The following is a 13,339-nucleotide window of genomic DNA, read 5'->3' as shown; positions in this document are numbered from 1 at the left end:
TGTCACCTTTTAGATGTGGAGGCTACATCCGCTTCTTGATGATTAAACACACCTTTATTTATGCAGGAGGAACTTTGATTGATGATGATCTTAACTGAAATAGTTTGATTGTTTTTTCAGCTATAAAAAGATGTTCAGCAAAAAAGACGCATGTCCTGTTTGTGATCTTATAAAGATATAAAGATATTTGTTGCAGGTATCAGTGATCATCAATATTTGGCAGGTAGCATCTACATCTATTACGCAACATTATAGATCTGACGGTTGAAAGACATGTTCACACAACATCCAAACTAAAAACAGAAACATATTTCCAACAAGTTTTCTTTATTCTGACTTTAATATAAAAAACGAGTCCACTATAAAGGTAAAGCAATTTTACAAAAGAAGACAACAAGAAGCGACAAACGTTAACGTCATTCTCAGAGTATGTTCAAGTTGAAAATCAACACATTAAAAAGACACCGTCGGTTCTCGTCAGCTCTCAGCCTGCAGACACTGATGCGTGTGAGCTCACAGTGCAAACAGACGTCACAGCGGGAGCTTCAGTTCCTCATGCACAGAACAGTATGAACTACCTACAGTATGTTTTAGCATGCACGAACACTGGAGCACAAAACCAAGAGCAGAGTCAGACTCTGATTGGCTGCCAACACTCGACTGATGGAAACCACGGGTGTGTCTGAGCAGTAACATGTCCAGGGGTTGTTGTAGTTTGTTTTATACATGCACACAGGTCTGATAAAAACAGTAACATCCTCCACAGTGTGAAGAAGACTCTAAAACACTTTGTAGCTCATTTACATTCATTAGAGCCCCTACATGTTGGACTCTTTGTGTGAATACTGCATCGTTCTAATTATTCTCAGAACACAGGACTTTATGTGTAAATTCATAATTCATTCATTCATCCCATGAGATATCTTTAAAATCTTTTTTGGTCCTTTCACATCAGTCACCATTTTTGTACTTTATCTCTGGTAAGGTTTGATTTGAAAGTCTGTAACATTGCAAAAGTAGAGAGGAAATATTGTCCATCGTGTCGACATCTTTAAAGTCTCATCTTGTCAGATCAAAACCCAAAGATGCTTACATCTCAATGATGAAGGACAACAAAGAGAACAAAATCATCTTATTTGAGAAGCTGGAGCAGAAAGTGTTCAATAATTTCTCATGAAATAAACCAGATTTTTCTGCCAGTTAACTGATCGTCTAATTGTTTTGGCTCCTGCAGACTCCCTGCCTCGGTTTTGCTGTTCTACAGACCACTGGTCCTGTGAGACAGCCAAGTGAAAAGGACGTCTTCCCCACAAAGACCTCGATCGCAGCTCATGCTGGTCTAAATGCATCAAAGGCCTCGTTCAGACTGACAGCTGAAACCTGATGTTTGGCATATCCAGGCTGATTTTAGAAAGTCGTTTAGACCGCTCACGTTTGACTGAACAGCTGCTGCAGCAGGATGGATCATTCTGCAGGGTGAGATGATGGATCACCACTTTTTATGCTTCTGCAACAGAAAGCCAGGTCACCACCTAAAGTGTAAACCATGCTGATCGGTTGTTGATGTCTGGACACATAAGATCCGATCTGATCACTTGCAAGTATTTCTGGGACAGTCCGTCTTAAAGATCTCATTTGATACATGAATCTGATTTGCTTGCAGTCTGAACAAAACCCAAGACACATTAAAGATCGATCGTAGACAGATGTTAACAAGGGGCATCCATAAAAGCATATGCTTATGCAATCCTAACTTTAAATATAGGGAAATATCCCGTCTCCTCTGAATCACAGATCTGAGAACAGAGTCGCTACAGACGGCTGAAATGTTGAGTGGAAATTGGGTCTTTGACTTGGCCTCTAGTGAACACAGGTGTTCTTAATGCTTATTAAAACTTCCTTCCATGTAGTTCTGGTGAATGTTATAAAATGCACCTGTGCTTCTCTTGCTAAGCTGGTCAGGAAGTCTGCTGCAGAAACGCCTGTAGTGCAGAGCTGAAGTTGACCAGGACAGGGTCGTAGTTAGTCTGCCCAGTTACAGATGTTTTACATATGTAGACCATGATAGACGGATGTGATAACGTTCGGATGTTAGAGTTGCTCTGATGATGACCTGATCAGTGTAACAGCACAAACTGATTCATACAGACACATAAAACTCACTGTGCTGTTAGAGTTCAGACACATGATGTGAACGCTGCATGGTGTGGCGTGTGTCCTTCAATGACGAACACAGGCTAACAGTTGTTAGCTTTGTGCTACAGGCAGATAAACATGATGACCTGTGTGCAGAGGAATGCCTGGATGTGTGTGTTCTGTCGTTGTGCACTGAGGACATTCATGTTTCCAGGGACGTCCAGATGCTTCATTCATGTCCAAAGGATGACCTGTGTGTGTGTGTAACTCTGTGTGTGTTTACTTGATCCTTTCAGTAACAGGAGTCTCCAGAGGAAACATCCTCAGCCTCACGTCTCTTCTACCAGGAAGGAGCCGTGTTGGCCAGTCGTCTCATACGCCTGGGAAAACACATTTCATTTCATTACTACATATTCAAGGTTCATTCAAGGTATATGGGGTGACTGTATGTCTGCCTGTCTCACCTCGTGTTCCTGTCTTGGTCTCTGATCTTCTTCTCCATCTCTGCATCTGTGAGGGTCTCCAGCAGGGGGCACCACTGGTCTGCATCTCCTGTGTTACGGATGGCAATCTCCACTGTGGGGAGGGGGTTCTCACTGTGGGCAAATACACACGGCAGTAATAAATCAGTCCATCATGATACCTTCATCATCAGCTCATATAGTATTGAATAAAGACAGTTGGGGACGACACAACAAACATTCAGTCCTCCAAAGTCAATCAATGTTTTGTCGTATTTATTCAGTCAGTCCTTTAATTTCTTCGTCTACTGGACTAATGAGATACAAAGATCAAAACCTTAATCTGACAACATCACAGAAAGGATCCCTCCAGAGATAGACTTGTTACAGACGTTACATCGCTCTCTGCAAACACACCAGACTCCATTGATAAAAACACGGATTTTACACAACAGTTGCTTGTCTACAGCTGCCACATTCGGTTCGTTTGTTTGTGTTATTGTGTGACCTTTGTGTTTTATATGGTTTGTTCGGATCCAAAACAAATGTGTTTAATACACTTTAACACAAGAAAATGTCACGGTTGAGGCGGTGGACAGAAGCAACTTCAGTGTTCTGTGAGGTTAAATTATTGTTTTTCTGAATGGAGTCTGGTGTGTGTGCAGAGAGCGATGTAACGTCTGTGTGTGGTTAAAACAATCATCTTCCTCTGTAACACAAAGGTCTATCTCTGTAGGGATCCTTTCTGTCATGTTGTCACACACTTAGAATAACAATCTGAGCCTGTCAGTGGAAACAACAAGAACTTTTAGTGGACGACCTTTGACCCATCAAGGATTATGTTGCAGCCATTACAGCCTGTTTCACTGCTGCAGGATGAACACATCTTTTTGAACCCATTAGCCCTGTCACACTGAGTGTTTGTGAGTTACCTGAAGGCGTAGGTCCTCTGGTGCCAGCTGAGCTGACCGCGGATGCTGTAGGCGATCGTGGTGACGAACTCTCCCCCCAGACCGAGCTCTGAGCACAGCTTCAGAGCAAACGACTCGGGCGAGTTCTCCCTCTCGGACATGTCCCACTCGAACTGGTCCACCAGAGAGATGTTCCCCACGTGGATGTTCAGCTGACGAACACAGAAAAACAAACTTTGGTAACGACTTCGGGGAATTAAGCTTTTTTATTTGTCACTTTACAACATGTAAGCTGTGGCTCCTTCATGCTGCACTCACAGAACGTATATTTTCTCATTATTTAAAGTATGAATCTTTGTTAGGTTTATGTGGTTTTCTCAGAGTTTGCCGCTCTTTTGGATCAGCGCTCACCTTGATGATGACTCTCTGGTCCGCCTGCTCCTCCAGGATGCTGTCGGTGGGGTACGACTCGATCTGCTGACGGATGGCCGAGGCGATGGCGGGCACGAAGGCCAGTGGGTTTAGATCCAGGTCGTCACAAAGAATCTCTGCAAACATCTCAGGAGTCATCAACTTCTCTGAGGAGGGCATATTAGAAGACAAAGTATAAAATCCAATAACCAATTCTGCGTGTTTGGGATGTTTGATAGCCAGTCATCGTTCAAATTTACCGTTCATGTTCCAGGTGAAAGCATCTCTGAGTTTCTGTCCGTCTATCTCCATGTCCAGACGAATGGGAACCAGCGACTCCACCTGCGCTGCGTTCTCGTGGATCACTGCAGGGTCGTGGTCATCAAAGCTGAGCGAGACACAGAATACACCTTCAGTCAATACGGCATTAATAACGTCGAACCAGGCAGCTCTTAATGTTCTTAAAGTTGTAACAGGATCTATATCTGCATGTGGATTTGACCGGCTATCACAGCCCTGCTTGACTGCATTAGATCCCATTCTGACAGGATACAGAGCAGGTGTGTGCTGCTGCAGTTTCTGTTTCACTCATAACATAAAACTCTTTCTCACCACAGGGGGAACGTCCTCTTTTTGTCTCGCCCCATCCGGTTGCGGTTGATGGTGGTGGAACAAGGCACAGCGTCGAGATGGTGGGAGCTGTTGGGCAGCGTCGGGACCCACTGACTGCTCCGCTTTGCTTTCTGCTCCCTGGACAGAGAGGAGAGAAAACAATGAGGAGGGCATCCAGCTATCAAACACTGTACTTTTCTAAAGATGGGGGATAGCAAGAAACAGATGAAAATATGCTATTATCTGCAACTCATCTGGGTCTGCACAGAAATTACACCTGCATCAATATTAGTGTATGTGCAGAAAGTGAGGCTGCAAAACTGTCAAACTTACTTAAACACCTCAGAGCATCATCATCATCATACGTCCTCCGCTCTCACATACAAATACACACTCGAAACACACACAGGTTTACTGCTCAGTGAACATTACCTGAGGTAAGCGGGGGGTTCTGTGCTGATGGACACCGCTTTGTATTTCTCATCGTTCCCCTCAAAGATCTCTTCACATTCAGACGCCTTCAGCAGAGTCACACTGGTGGCTTCAGACGGACGAGAACACAGAGACGAAAGTTTAACGTATGCTCAGAGGTAAATCTAAAACACGTTTTGGTTAGAAATCAAAGCAGCTGTACTTGTTGTCATTGGGCTGATTACGTGGCTCTGTGTCCTCGTCTCCACCGTCATTTATTTGAGTCAAATCAAAGATTCAAACAATGTTTTAAAGCTTTTTCAGTCTGTCTGATAACATTTTTCATCTCTAAGAAAAGTTTATAGCTACAATCATTATAAATAACCTACTGACTAGGAGCCATATTGATTTTGAGGTGATGATGCTCACCATGCGATGACGCTACGATTTTCTTCCTCTCCTCCACCGAGGCTAACCTCCTCCATAAAGACGGATATCTTTTGTACAGAGAACCTCTGAACATACGCAGGTAGTTTCCAACCTGCAGAGCAGAAGACAAATCTTTGAGCAAAACAAAATTCAAAAGTAAAAAACAAACAACAAAACGTTCTGCTGAGACGCACAGTGATCAAATTCTTCCAGATTTTCAAGCAAGTCACCCAGAGCAGTCAGTCAGGTTGTTGCTTTGAGGCTACAAAAAGCTATTCGCCTGTCACCTGTGTGAGTGCTCTCTGTGGGGCTCTCTGTGGGGCTCAGTCTGTGGGACACATCTTTCAGTGCACAAAGGATTGAAGGTCAGAATGCTTGCTTTCATACCGCATAGAGAGACAGGCGTAGATGAACATCCTGGTATTTTTGGCACGCTGCATTTGACGTACATTTACTGGAAATCTTTTTCTCGCATCATTAATAAGAGGGAAGTATAGGTATTGGAGCTGTACTTAAATTCCCTCCCACTCTTCTTTCTAAAACGACTCAAGCACTGAGAGGATTCACGAGGATTGTTTTATGCACACTTCACTGCAACAGGTGTTCCTCCAGGATCTCTCTGTATCTTCCTGCAGCGATCTGACACTCTGCTTTCACATGTCTGCTTGGGCTCTCAGATCATCACAGTCACACACAACAGCTCGATGCTGCTGCGTTCACTAAGCCCTATAGGGATGCTGTGTTTCTGCATTCTGTTGTGTCTGACATACATACAGCACATCATAGTGCTTAATTTATTTTTAACAAACCTTATAATCATTGACTCAGTTCAGAAACAGGCAGCAGATGTTCCTTTCACTTTCATACACAACCATTTTTAAAATAGTTGTTCAGTTTTTCATCTCTCAGTGTGACCAGGATGTTTTGCTTTTCTAGCCTTTCAAACACAACCAGTTAATAGAACACTGGACAATAAAATGCTATTAACATGTTTGTTTGTGTTTTCTTCGGAGTTTTAGCTTGAAATGTGGTACGTTACGTTATCTGACAGACAACCTGTCGGGTTTGAGCATTTGTAAACACAGTAATCACATCTGCACGTTACTTCATGTTGGAGTTAGTGGTTCAGCACATCTTATCTGGAGGGAGAAGTTAACTTAACGTTACAGCAAAATATAAAAGCTTGTTAAATATTTGTTTGGCTTGGACTGGAACAGCCTCAATTATGTTTGATTTGCCGGTTGTTAGCCTGAGGCTGCCCGGTTGTATCCCGTTTTAATGTATTTCTTTGTTTATGGAGCCATCAATGAGGCTTGTTAGCATGCTAGCGTTAACTAGCCAGAAGAATGGATAACATTAGAGGGATAAGCATTCAAAGTCAATGAATGGACAGTCACATACCTCCGACCCGACCATGTAAAAGTCTCCATCTTGTTCTAACTGAAATTTAACAGGCTTCTGGCCAAATGTTTTACTTAGAGCCAGTTGCATCTTCACGCAGTTGCTAACAGGCTAACTAATGAGCCTTCTCCTCTTCAGATGCGTTCAGGTACACGATAAAGCTGGGAAATCAAAGGGCTCTCCTTAAAGTTAGCGTTCTCTTAACCTTCCTACATTGACAAAATGAAGTAGGAGCAAGTCTGCTCTATATGTGTAAAGCAAAATATACATAAACCAAATGTTGATTTAAAAAACTGATATCAAGGTGTCCTTAATAATGAGTATGTAATTTTTTTCACGACGTGGCTTCTGACTTTTTTTTTTGTAAAGGCTTTTTTTTCCGAAAATCCCGAACGCTTCATGGGCCTTACTCAATGGTTAGTTCAAGGTAGCGGAACAAATTCATAGTTCATTATCGCCCCCTACTGATCTAAAGTGATATAACATTAAAGTCATTCTTATCCGCAAAATTTTTGCTAATATGATATTAAAAACATACTATGCGAGTCATAATGAGTCAGTATCTCAAAATAATTAGGAAATATAAGTAATAAAAAATAAATAATGATAATATTATGTCTGATTAAAACAAAACACATTAAGCAATATTATGTATTAATGTTACAGTTCTGAAAAAGAGCATTATACTCATCATTTATCTGTAACAGTAAAAACAACTCTATTCGTTTAGCTGTTTACTAAAGATAATGAAATGTTTGAAATAAAACAGAAAAGCACAATCAGCTGTATTTCAAAAATAATTATGACTTCATTTCAGTCCAAAGCTCAAAAATATTCACAGATTATTAGAATCTCAGTTTAAGGCCCATGAAGGATTCGTTTTAATCCAGTGTAAGCACACATTAACAACTCTTTCCAATCCACTCTTAAACAGTAATTCAGATCACAACGTAACATAAAAAATAAAAGTTAAAAATATGTGTAAAGTCTATAAAACAAATCAAAAGTATTTTCACATTGTGTGTTACCTTGCTACAGATTTTATTTAAGGCTGTTTGTAACAGACTAAGGATAGGATTAAAGTTGTGAAAACTGAACCCAAAGGCAGAAATTATCTTTATATCTTGATGCTACAATGAACATGACCCACGATCCTTTCTACTGAACATAATGTTATTTGTATTCAGTTACTTCATCTTATATGTTGAGACAACTTTGGTTTCATGCAACGTTACAATTCAAAGAGATAAAACCAAAGCTTCATTTGCCACACACACATTTATTTTTTAAAAAAGGGAAATGAAAAAGAAAAAGCACTTTTCATCTGAATAAATTCATTTTGATATTTTTCTGCTGTCAGTTTTTCCTCTTTCATATGACAGTTGTTGTTTATTAATCTTTTTTTACTGAGATGAAGTCAAACATCACTCGAGCCTGAAGGCTCACCGTCCACAGCTCCATCCAAAGTTCTCTCAAAAAGTCTTAGAGCGACGATCCGGCGTAAAGAAGAGCTTCAGAGGATGAGTTTAGCCCAAATACAAAGACAACAGACGGTTCTCTCCAAACCAGTTCTGGTTGTTTGGCGTTCTTCATCCAGAACTAACAAACACGTCAAAAACAAAGACCATGTTTGTCCCCTTCATTTCTCTGAGGGAGTGTCCATGGAAGTGTTCGATCTGGGGGTAATTTAACCTCCAAGGCGCTGTCCCTCCCCCCAGGCAAACCCTCCCGGACGCTCCTCAGGGAGGGGGTTGTAGTTGGCATCTTCCTCTGGAGTGTCGAACAGCATCTTTCTGTAGTAGAGAGAAAAGAGAAGTATGAGCGAAGCAGATTTTCACCTGACGTTCCTCATGTAAGTGTGACCACAGGATCATTTGTGTTGATCGTCGTTGGTTTAGAACCAGCATATACTCGTGCTTCCACTTAAATCAGAAAACCATCATCAGTTACACAGCTGGTTAACCTCCCCTCCTCCTCCTGAGCTGTGTCTGATGAACTCTCCTGCTGCTTCCAGCTCCTCGAGGCTGACCAGTGCCCAGTGTGATGAGCAGTTAGCTCGGATCAGTACCAGGATTTCTCTCATGGACACCAACTACCAACCAACTACTGTATCTAGCAAGTCGCACGTGGGCTGAAATCTCACTACAGCACCATGAAGCCACAACAAACAGATGTTACTGAGATTTAATGACAATAAACAGGCTGAGAGGATGCTGAGAGAACTACATCAGGATGCAGGTTTGGAAAGAGGCCGAGTTGCTTTGTCAGGTGAGTCTGTGAGACGAGAGGCAGACACATTTTAAAACGCATGTTTTTTTTAATGGAGTTTGGTTCGACCACTTCTGATGCCTGATGCTTTCCTCTGGTACTAACTTAATAGGTAGACTACCGTAAAATGTACTGAACCATTCATGTCCCTAAGTGGTTTATCCCAAGTTACATACAGGTAGAAACTGGAGACTCACATGATCGACGGGGTCTTCAGCCACCTTCCACCACCTGGCTGGTTTGGAAAAACATCCTCCAGGAAGAAGTACACGTGACCAACAGCAATACCTTAAGAAAGGTAAAACACATATTATTACAAGCGCTATTCATTCATGGAAGTGCATAATGGCTGCAGATGAGCGTGAGAGGTACCTAAAAGATCCACGATGATGGAGTTCCCCAGCAGAAGAGAGAATCCCATCAGCACCCAGGGCAGGAAGGGAGCCTGGAAGTTCAGCAGGCCGAAGAAGTTCATGCGAACGTTTGGGTTTCTCCGACTCCACACGTAGACCAGCATGATGGTGAAGGCCTGACCCAGGAACACCAGACTCACAAAGGTGCCAAATATCTAACAGCTTGTTAAAGAACACGGCAAAGAAAGTCCACAGGAACAAAAAGGACAGAACAACGCTGGGGCCGAACCTACTGCTGTTAAACAGCCAACATTTAAATATGTTTTAGCCAGCAAGCAGAAGAGTTACTGCGAGGCAAAGTGTGAGCATACAGCGGAAAATAGTTTTAACATTTACATTGTTTTCATGTTAAAAAGACACAAAATGAACACGACAGGAAATGTGAGGTAAACTGACACACTGATTTAGGGATACGGTCATTAGAAGCCCTCCGAACAGGAACATGAAGACAAAGTCAGCCGTTCGTCCCCTGAAAGAGCCCTCCTCGAGCATCCGACAATATCTGTACCTGAAAACAAACGTTAAGGAAATCTACACAGAAATCTACAGATTCCATCATTTACCTTAAAAAATTCAACATAGAAAACTGTGAAACTGGTTTGAAAGATTGTGCAGCAGTGCTCTTTATAACTATGTGATGTTTAATTGTGACCTGCCGAGGGACTGCAGATGAAAATTAGATTAAAGCTAACTCTGTTTAATATTGTACCTGGCCCTTTAAATCTAAACATTAATAATTAAAAGAATGCTTCTGTGCGTGTATCAAAACCATTTTAAAGTTTCATCATCTTATCTCTGACACCACACACAGCCATCCCTCTGCTGAAACTGAAAGTATGCAAATCACATCACTCGCTCAATGAAGTGAAACTCTGAACTGAGAAGGACACAAAAAAATCATATTGAAGAGGAAATTGAAGCCAACTGGACCAAAAAACAGGAAGTTGGTTATTAGTCGCCATACCTGCAGAAACAGAAAGAACATTCACATGAACATCAAACACAAAGTTAGAGCAGCTGACATGACATGTGACTGGACTGTGACTTATCTATAAAACAGATAAAACCTTGGTGATGATTGGGATTGTTTCTTTCCCAGACATACAGGACTGACGCCACAACGTCAGTCGAACATAATTTAACATTTGTGGTTTCTGGTACAGAGCCGACACGTCTGCTGTATTCTGCTGTATTTTAGTCTTTAACAAAGCCACCTGTTTGCCTCGAGGATGAGGATGAAGATGAGCACTGGGTCAGATTTCTCACCTGGTAATTCCTTAGAATCAAATCTGGATTGAAGTAAAGCTGAAATGGTGTGATGATCTCTAGTTGCTGTAAGACAAAACAAACAGGAAGTTAAAGACGATTACAAAAAAGGCAAACATCATGAAGTAGACAAAGATACATCTGACACAAACCAAAACAAATCAAAGAAGTGACCCTCCCCACTCCACTGATTGTTCATCTACATTTGCCTTTTCTGCAATAACTACATTTACAGCACAACAACTGTAGTTAATAAGTGTGAAGAATTGGAGGTTGTGTTTGGTGGAATATAATATATATATAACACTTAAACTTACATCAGAGTTGTAAAAAATCATAGATTATTTAATGCCAACTATTCCAATAGATAGTTTACAGCGTCCTAAAGGTAACATTTCCTGTTTTCATTAAGTATATTTGAGGTATCTTTCAGTTTTAAAGTGTTTGTTGTACCAAATAAATAATTGGTAACTGCTTCAACCATGTAAAGGTTAAAAAACAAACATTATAAGCGTTTGACTGACAGTTAGATATCTGAGTGTCACAACAAACCATGTGTATCTACTGTAATGTATGTAACTGGTTAATGTTAAGGGACCGGGCTATATTTAAAGAGGTACAAACATATTTTGAAAGGTCTAGTGTGTCTTTACAGCCAAACTCACATCATATCGTTAGCATCAACAACAGCTGGACACACATATACATTGGTCACTTGTTAGCTACGAAAACGCAACTTAGCTTTAACTTATGACTTTAATTCATTAGGTAAAAAATAATCCAATGCTCCTGCCACACTTAACTACTCATTTAGCTTCTTTATGACTTGAATAAGTGAGTTAACATCCTGGACAACCAGGCTCAGACACGTATCACTCTCCTATAGATGCTACAGCTAAACCATCATGCTAGCATCAAAGAATCGACGCTATGTTAGCTTTGTTAGGAGGCATCAAGCTATGTCCGAGCTAACACAGCTAATATGTGAATTAGTCTTACCACAGCAGCGGTTGTGAGGACACATGCGGTTGTATAAGCCCTGGTAACAACAGGAATCTGTAGGTACTCCTGTTGTAGTGTCTGGTAAGCCATTTTGGACAAACTGAAAGCTTCCGGCACTTTCTTGACACGTCATTGGATTCTGGTGGTGCGTTCAAGTACATCGGACAGTACCAACCACGGCTAATTTGAATAAATACAAAGCACAGACGTGTTTTCTTCACAGAGGTTGAGACAAATAGTCCTACAACACCCAGGCATGATTCAAGATGTACATAGTGGGGGTATGCTATGCTAGTGTGTTTTTGTAGTCAGGGGAAGTAAAATGGTCTTCATCAAAACAAAGAGAAAATACAAACATTGCATAAAAAAAGTAAAACCATTATTCTGACTCATGAACATAAAGGAAGACCTTGGTTCCAATGCCAGTGCAGAAGTGCCTTTAGTCTGTCTGATATATATCAGTCTTTGAGAAAATGTTCCTCCTCCTCTCCTGATGTATTCCCTCAGTAAACATGTTCCTAATGAGTTTATGGTCTCAGTCTCTAGTTTCACGTCTTCTTCAACACAGCATGATGTTCATTTAGTCACTGATGCTCCCATTGAGAGTCACACAGACCAGGAAGAGGGGAGGGTTTAGGGCGGGGCTACCTGTGATTGACAAGCCGCTACCGCAGCGACCTGTCAACCAGGATGGAAAAATCTGTTAACATGTGCAAGTGCAGACTCGATGGCTTATTAGAAAATCTTTTAAAGCCAAAAAGAGAGAATAAAACACTATAAACCAGCAGTAGCATTAATAATTAGTTATAACTTATAAACCCTTACAAAGAGTGGCTGATGATTAGATGATTTAAAAATTACAAATGACTTTTCTCTCTCTCTTCAAACATGAAACCCAGTCGGACTGTGGCAGGATGACTGCACATGAAAAAGAGGCACATTAGCGCCATCCTGTGGGTCTTTGTGGAGCTCAGACAAAAAGCCTTTTTATTTTATTTTCTAGCTCAGCCAAAAGACAGAAGTTTACGTCCCAACGCAAGAATAATCTTTACAAACTAACAGAAAGAAGGCAGAAACATTTTGTTTGTCTGCCTTGACTGATTGATCCAAATAAAAACGTTTTTAAACAATAGAAACAGGCTACCATCAAATATTACAGTCTGCAGTCAAAGAGATCAGAGAGTTCTTCCTCTCTGGAAAGCTCGAGATTTGCACCAGTAGATTTCACATTTTAGGGTTTAAAGAAACTAAACATTCATGCAGCAAAATAGTTTAAAGTTTAATGAATTGTAATAATATTTTGAATTTCTGTCCTCCTGTGGCTCCAGCACCATCCTCTCCCTCAGTGAGTCTCCAGACTCTGCACTGACATCGTCAATAACAATGATTTCCTCTGAAGTTGTTCATTAATAAACGTGTTTATTTTGACCCTCTTCCTCAGGCTGTGGGAGGAACACAGATGCTGATTTTGTTAAAAATAAGAAGAGCAAATGAAGTATGTGACATTGAAAGAAGGTTCATTGTTGGGGAGGAACTTTAATCTGACAGGAACAGTGACTACATTTACATCTTCATTCAGACCTGGACTTCGGAACAGGGTCAGGACATGTGGTTGCTC

General features: G+C 41.1%; 2 protein-coding genes across 2 annotated transcripts; both read right to left on the bottom strand.

Moving 5' to 3' along the window:
* Window positions 1–323: 323 nt before the first annotated feature.
* Window positions 324–6,895, bottom strand: LOC138605092 (SWI/SNF-related matrix-associated actin-dependent regulator of chromatin subfamily B member 1-like). Its single transcript, XM_069677181.1, has 9 exons — window positions 6,773–6,895; window positions 5,372–5,483; window positions 4,964–5,072; window positions 4,532–4,669; window positions 4,180–4,307; window positions 3,920–4,086; window positions 3,530–3,720; window positions 2,601–2,732; window positions 324–2,516 (listed from the first exon to the last, which is right to left on the bottom strand). Exons 1-9 carry the CDS (start codon window positions 6,860–6,862, stop codon window positions 2,477–2,479), a joined length of 1,107 nt encoding a protein of 368 aa, XP_069533282.1. The 5' UTR covers window positions 6,863–6,895; the 3' UTR covers window positions 324–2,476.
* A 730-nt stretch (window positions 6,896–7,625) lies between these two features.
* Window positions 7,626–11,845, bottom strand: derl2 (derlin 2). Its single transcript, XM_069677202.1, has 7 exons — window positions 11,719–11,845; window positions 10,720–10,785; window positions 10,344–10,417; window positions 9,868–9,961; window positions 9,413–9,608; window positions 9,238–9,328; window positions 7,626–8,565 (listed from the first exon to the last, which is right to left on the bottom strand). The coding sequence occupies exons 1-7, from the start codon at window positions 11,809–11,811 to the stop codon at window positions 8,460–8,462; spliced, it is 720 nt and encodes a 239-aa protein (XP_069533303.1). The 5' UTR covers window positions 11,812–11,845; the 3' UTR covers window positions 7,626–8,459.
* Window positions 11,846–13,339: the final 1,494 nt, after the last annotated feature.

This window comes from Semicossyphus pulcher, unplaced genomic scaffold (assembly GCF_022749685.1).
Source record: "Semicossyphus pulcher isolate SPU_LCO1_2020_fin unplaced genomic scaffold, fSemPul1.0.p SCAF_28, whole genome shotgun sequence".
Classification (NCBI taxonomy): domain Eukaryota; kingdom Metazoa; phylum Chordata; class Actinopteri; order Labriformes; family Labridae; genus Semicossyphus; species Semicossyphus pulcher.
The sequence above is the reverse complement of the archived record's forward strand: the minus strand, read 5'-3'. Positions and strand labels throughout refer to the sequence as shown.

Excerpts from the sequence above, each read along its gene's own strand:
- derl2 (XM_069677202.1), bottom strand. The coding sequence starts at position 11,811 with ATGGCTTACCAGACACTACAACAGGAGTACCTACAGATTCCTGTTGTT. Across the intron at positions 9,609-9,867 it reads TCGGAGGGCTTCTAATGACC|ATATTTGGCACCTTTGTGAG; the intron begins GTATCCCTAAAT and ends ACAAGCTGTTAG. Across the intron at positions 8,566-9,237 it reads CTGAAGACCCCGTCGATCAT|AAAGATGCTGTTCGACACTC; the intron begins GTGAGTCTCCAG and ends TCTCTACTACAG.
- LOC138605092 (XM_069677181.1), bottom strand. The coding sequence starts at position 6,862 with ATGCAACTGGCTCTAAGTAAAACATTTGGCCAGAAGCCTGTTAAATTT. Across the intron at positions 4,670-4,963 it reads GAACCCCCCGCTTACCTCAG|GGAGCAGAAAGCAAAGCGGA; the intron begins GTAATGTTCACT and ends CTCTCTGTCCAG. Across the intron at positions 2,517-2,600 it reads GACCAAGACAGGAACACGAG|GCGTATGAGACGACTGGCCA; the intron begins GTGAGACAGGCA and ends GTGTTTTCCCAG.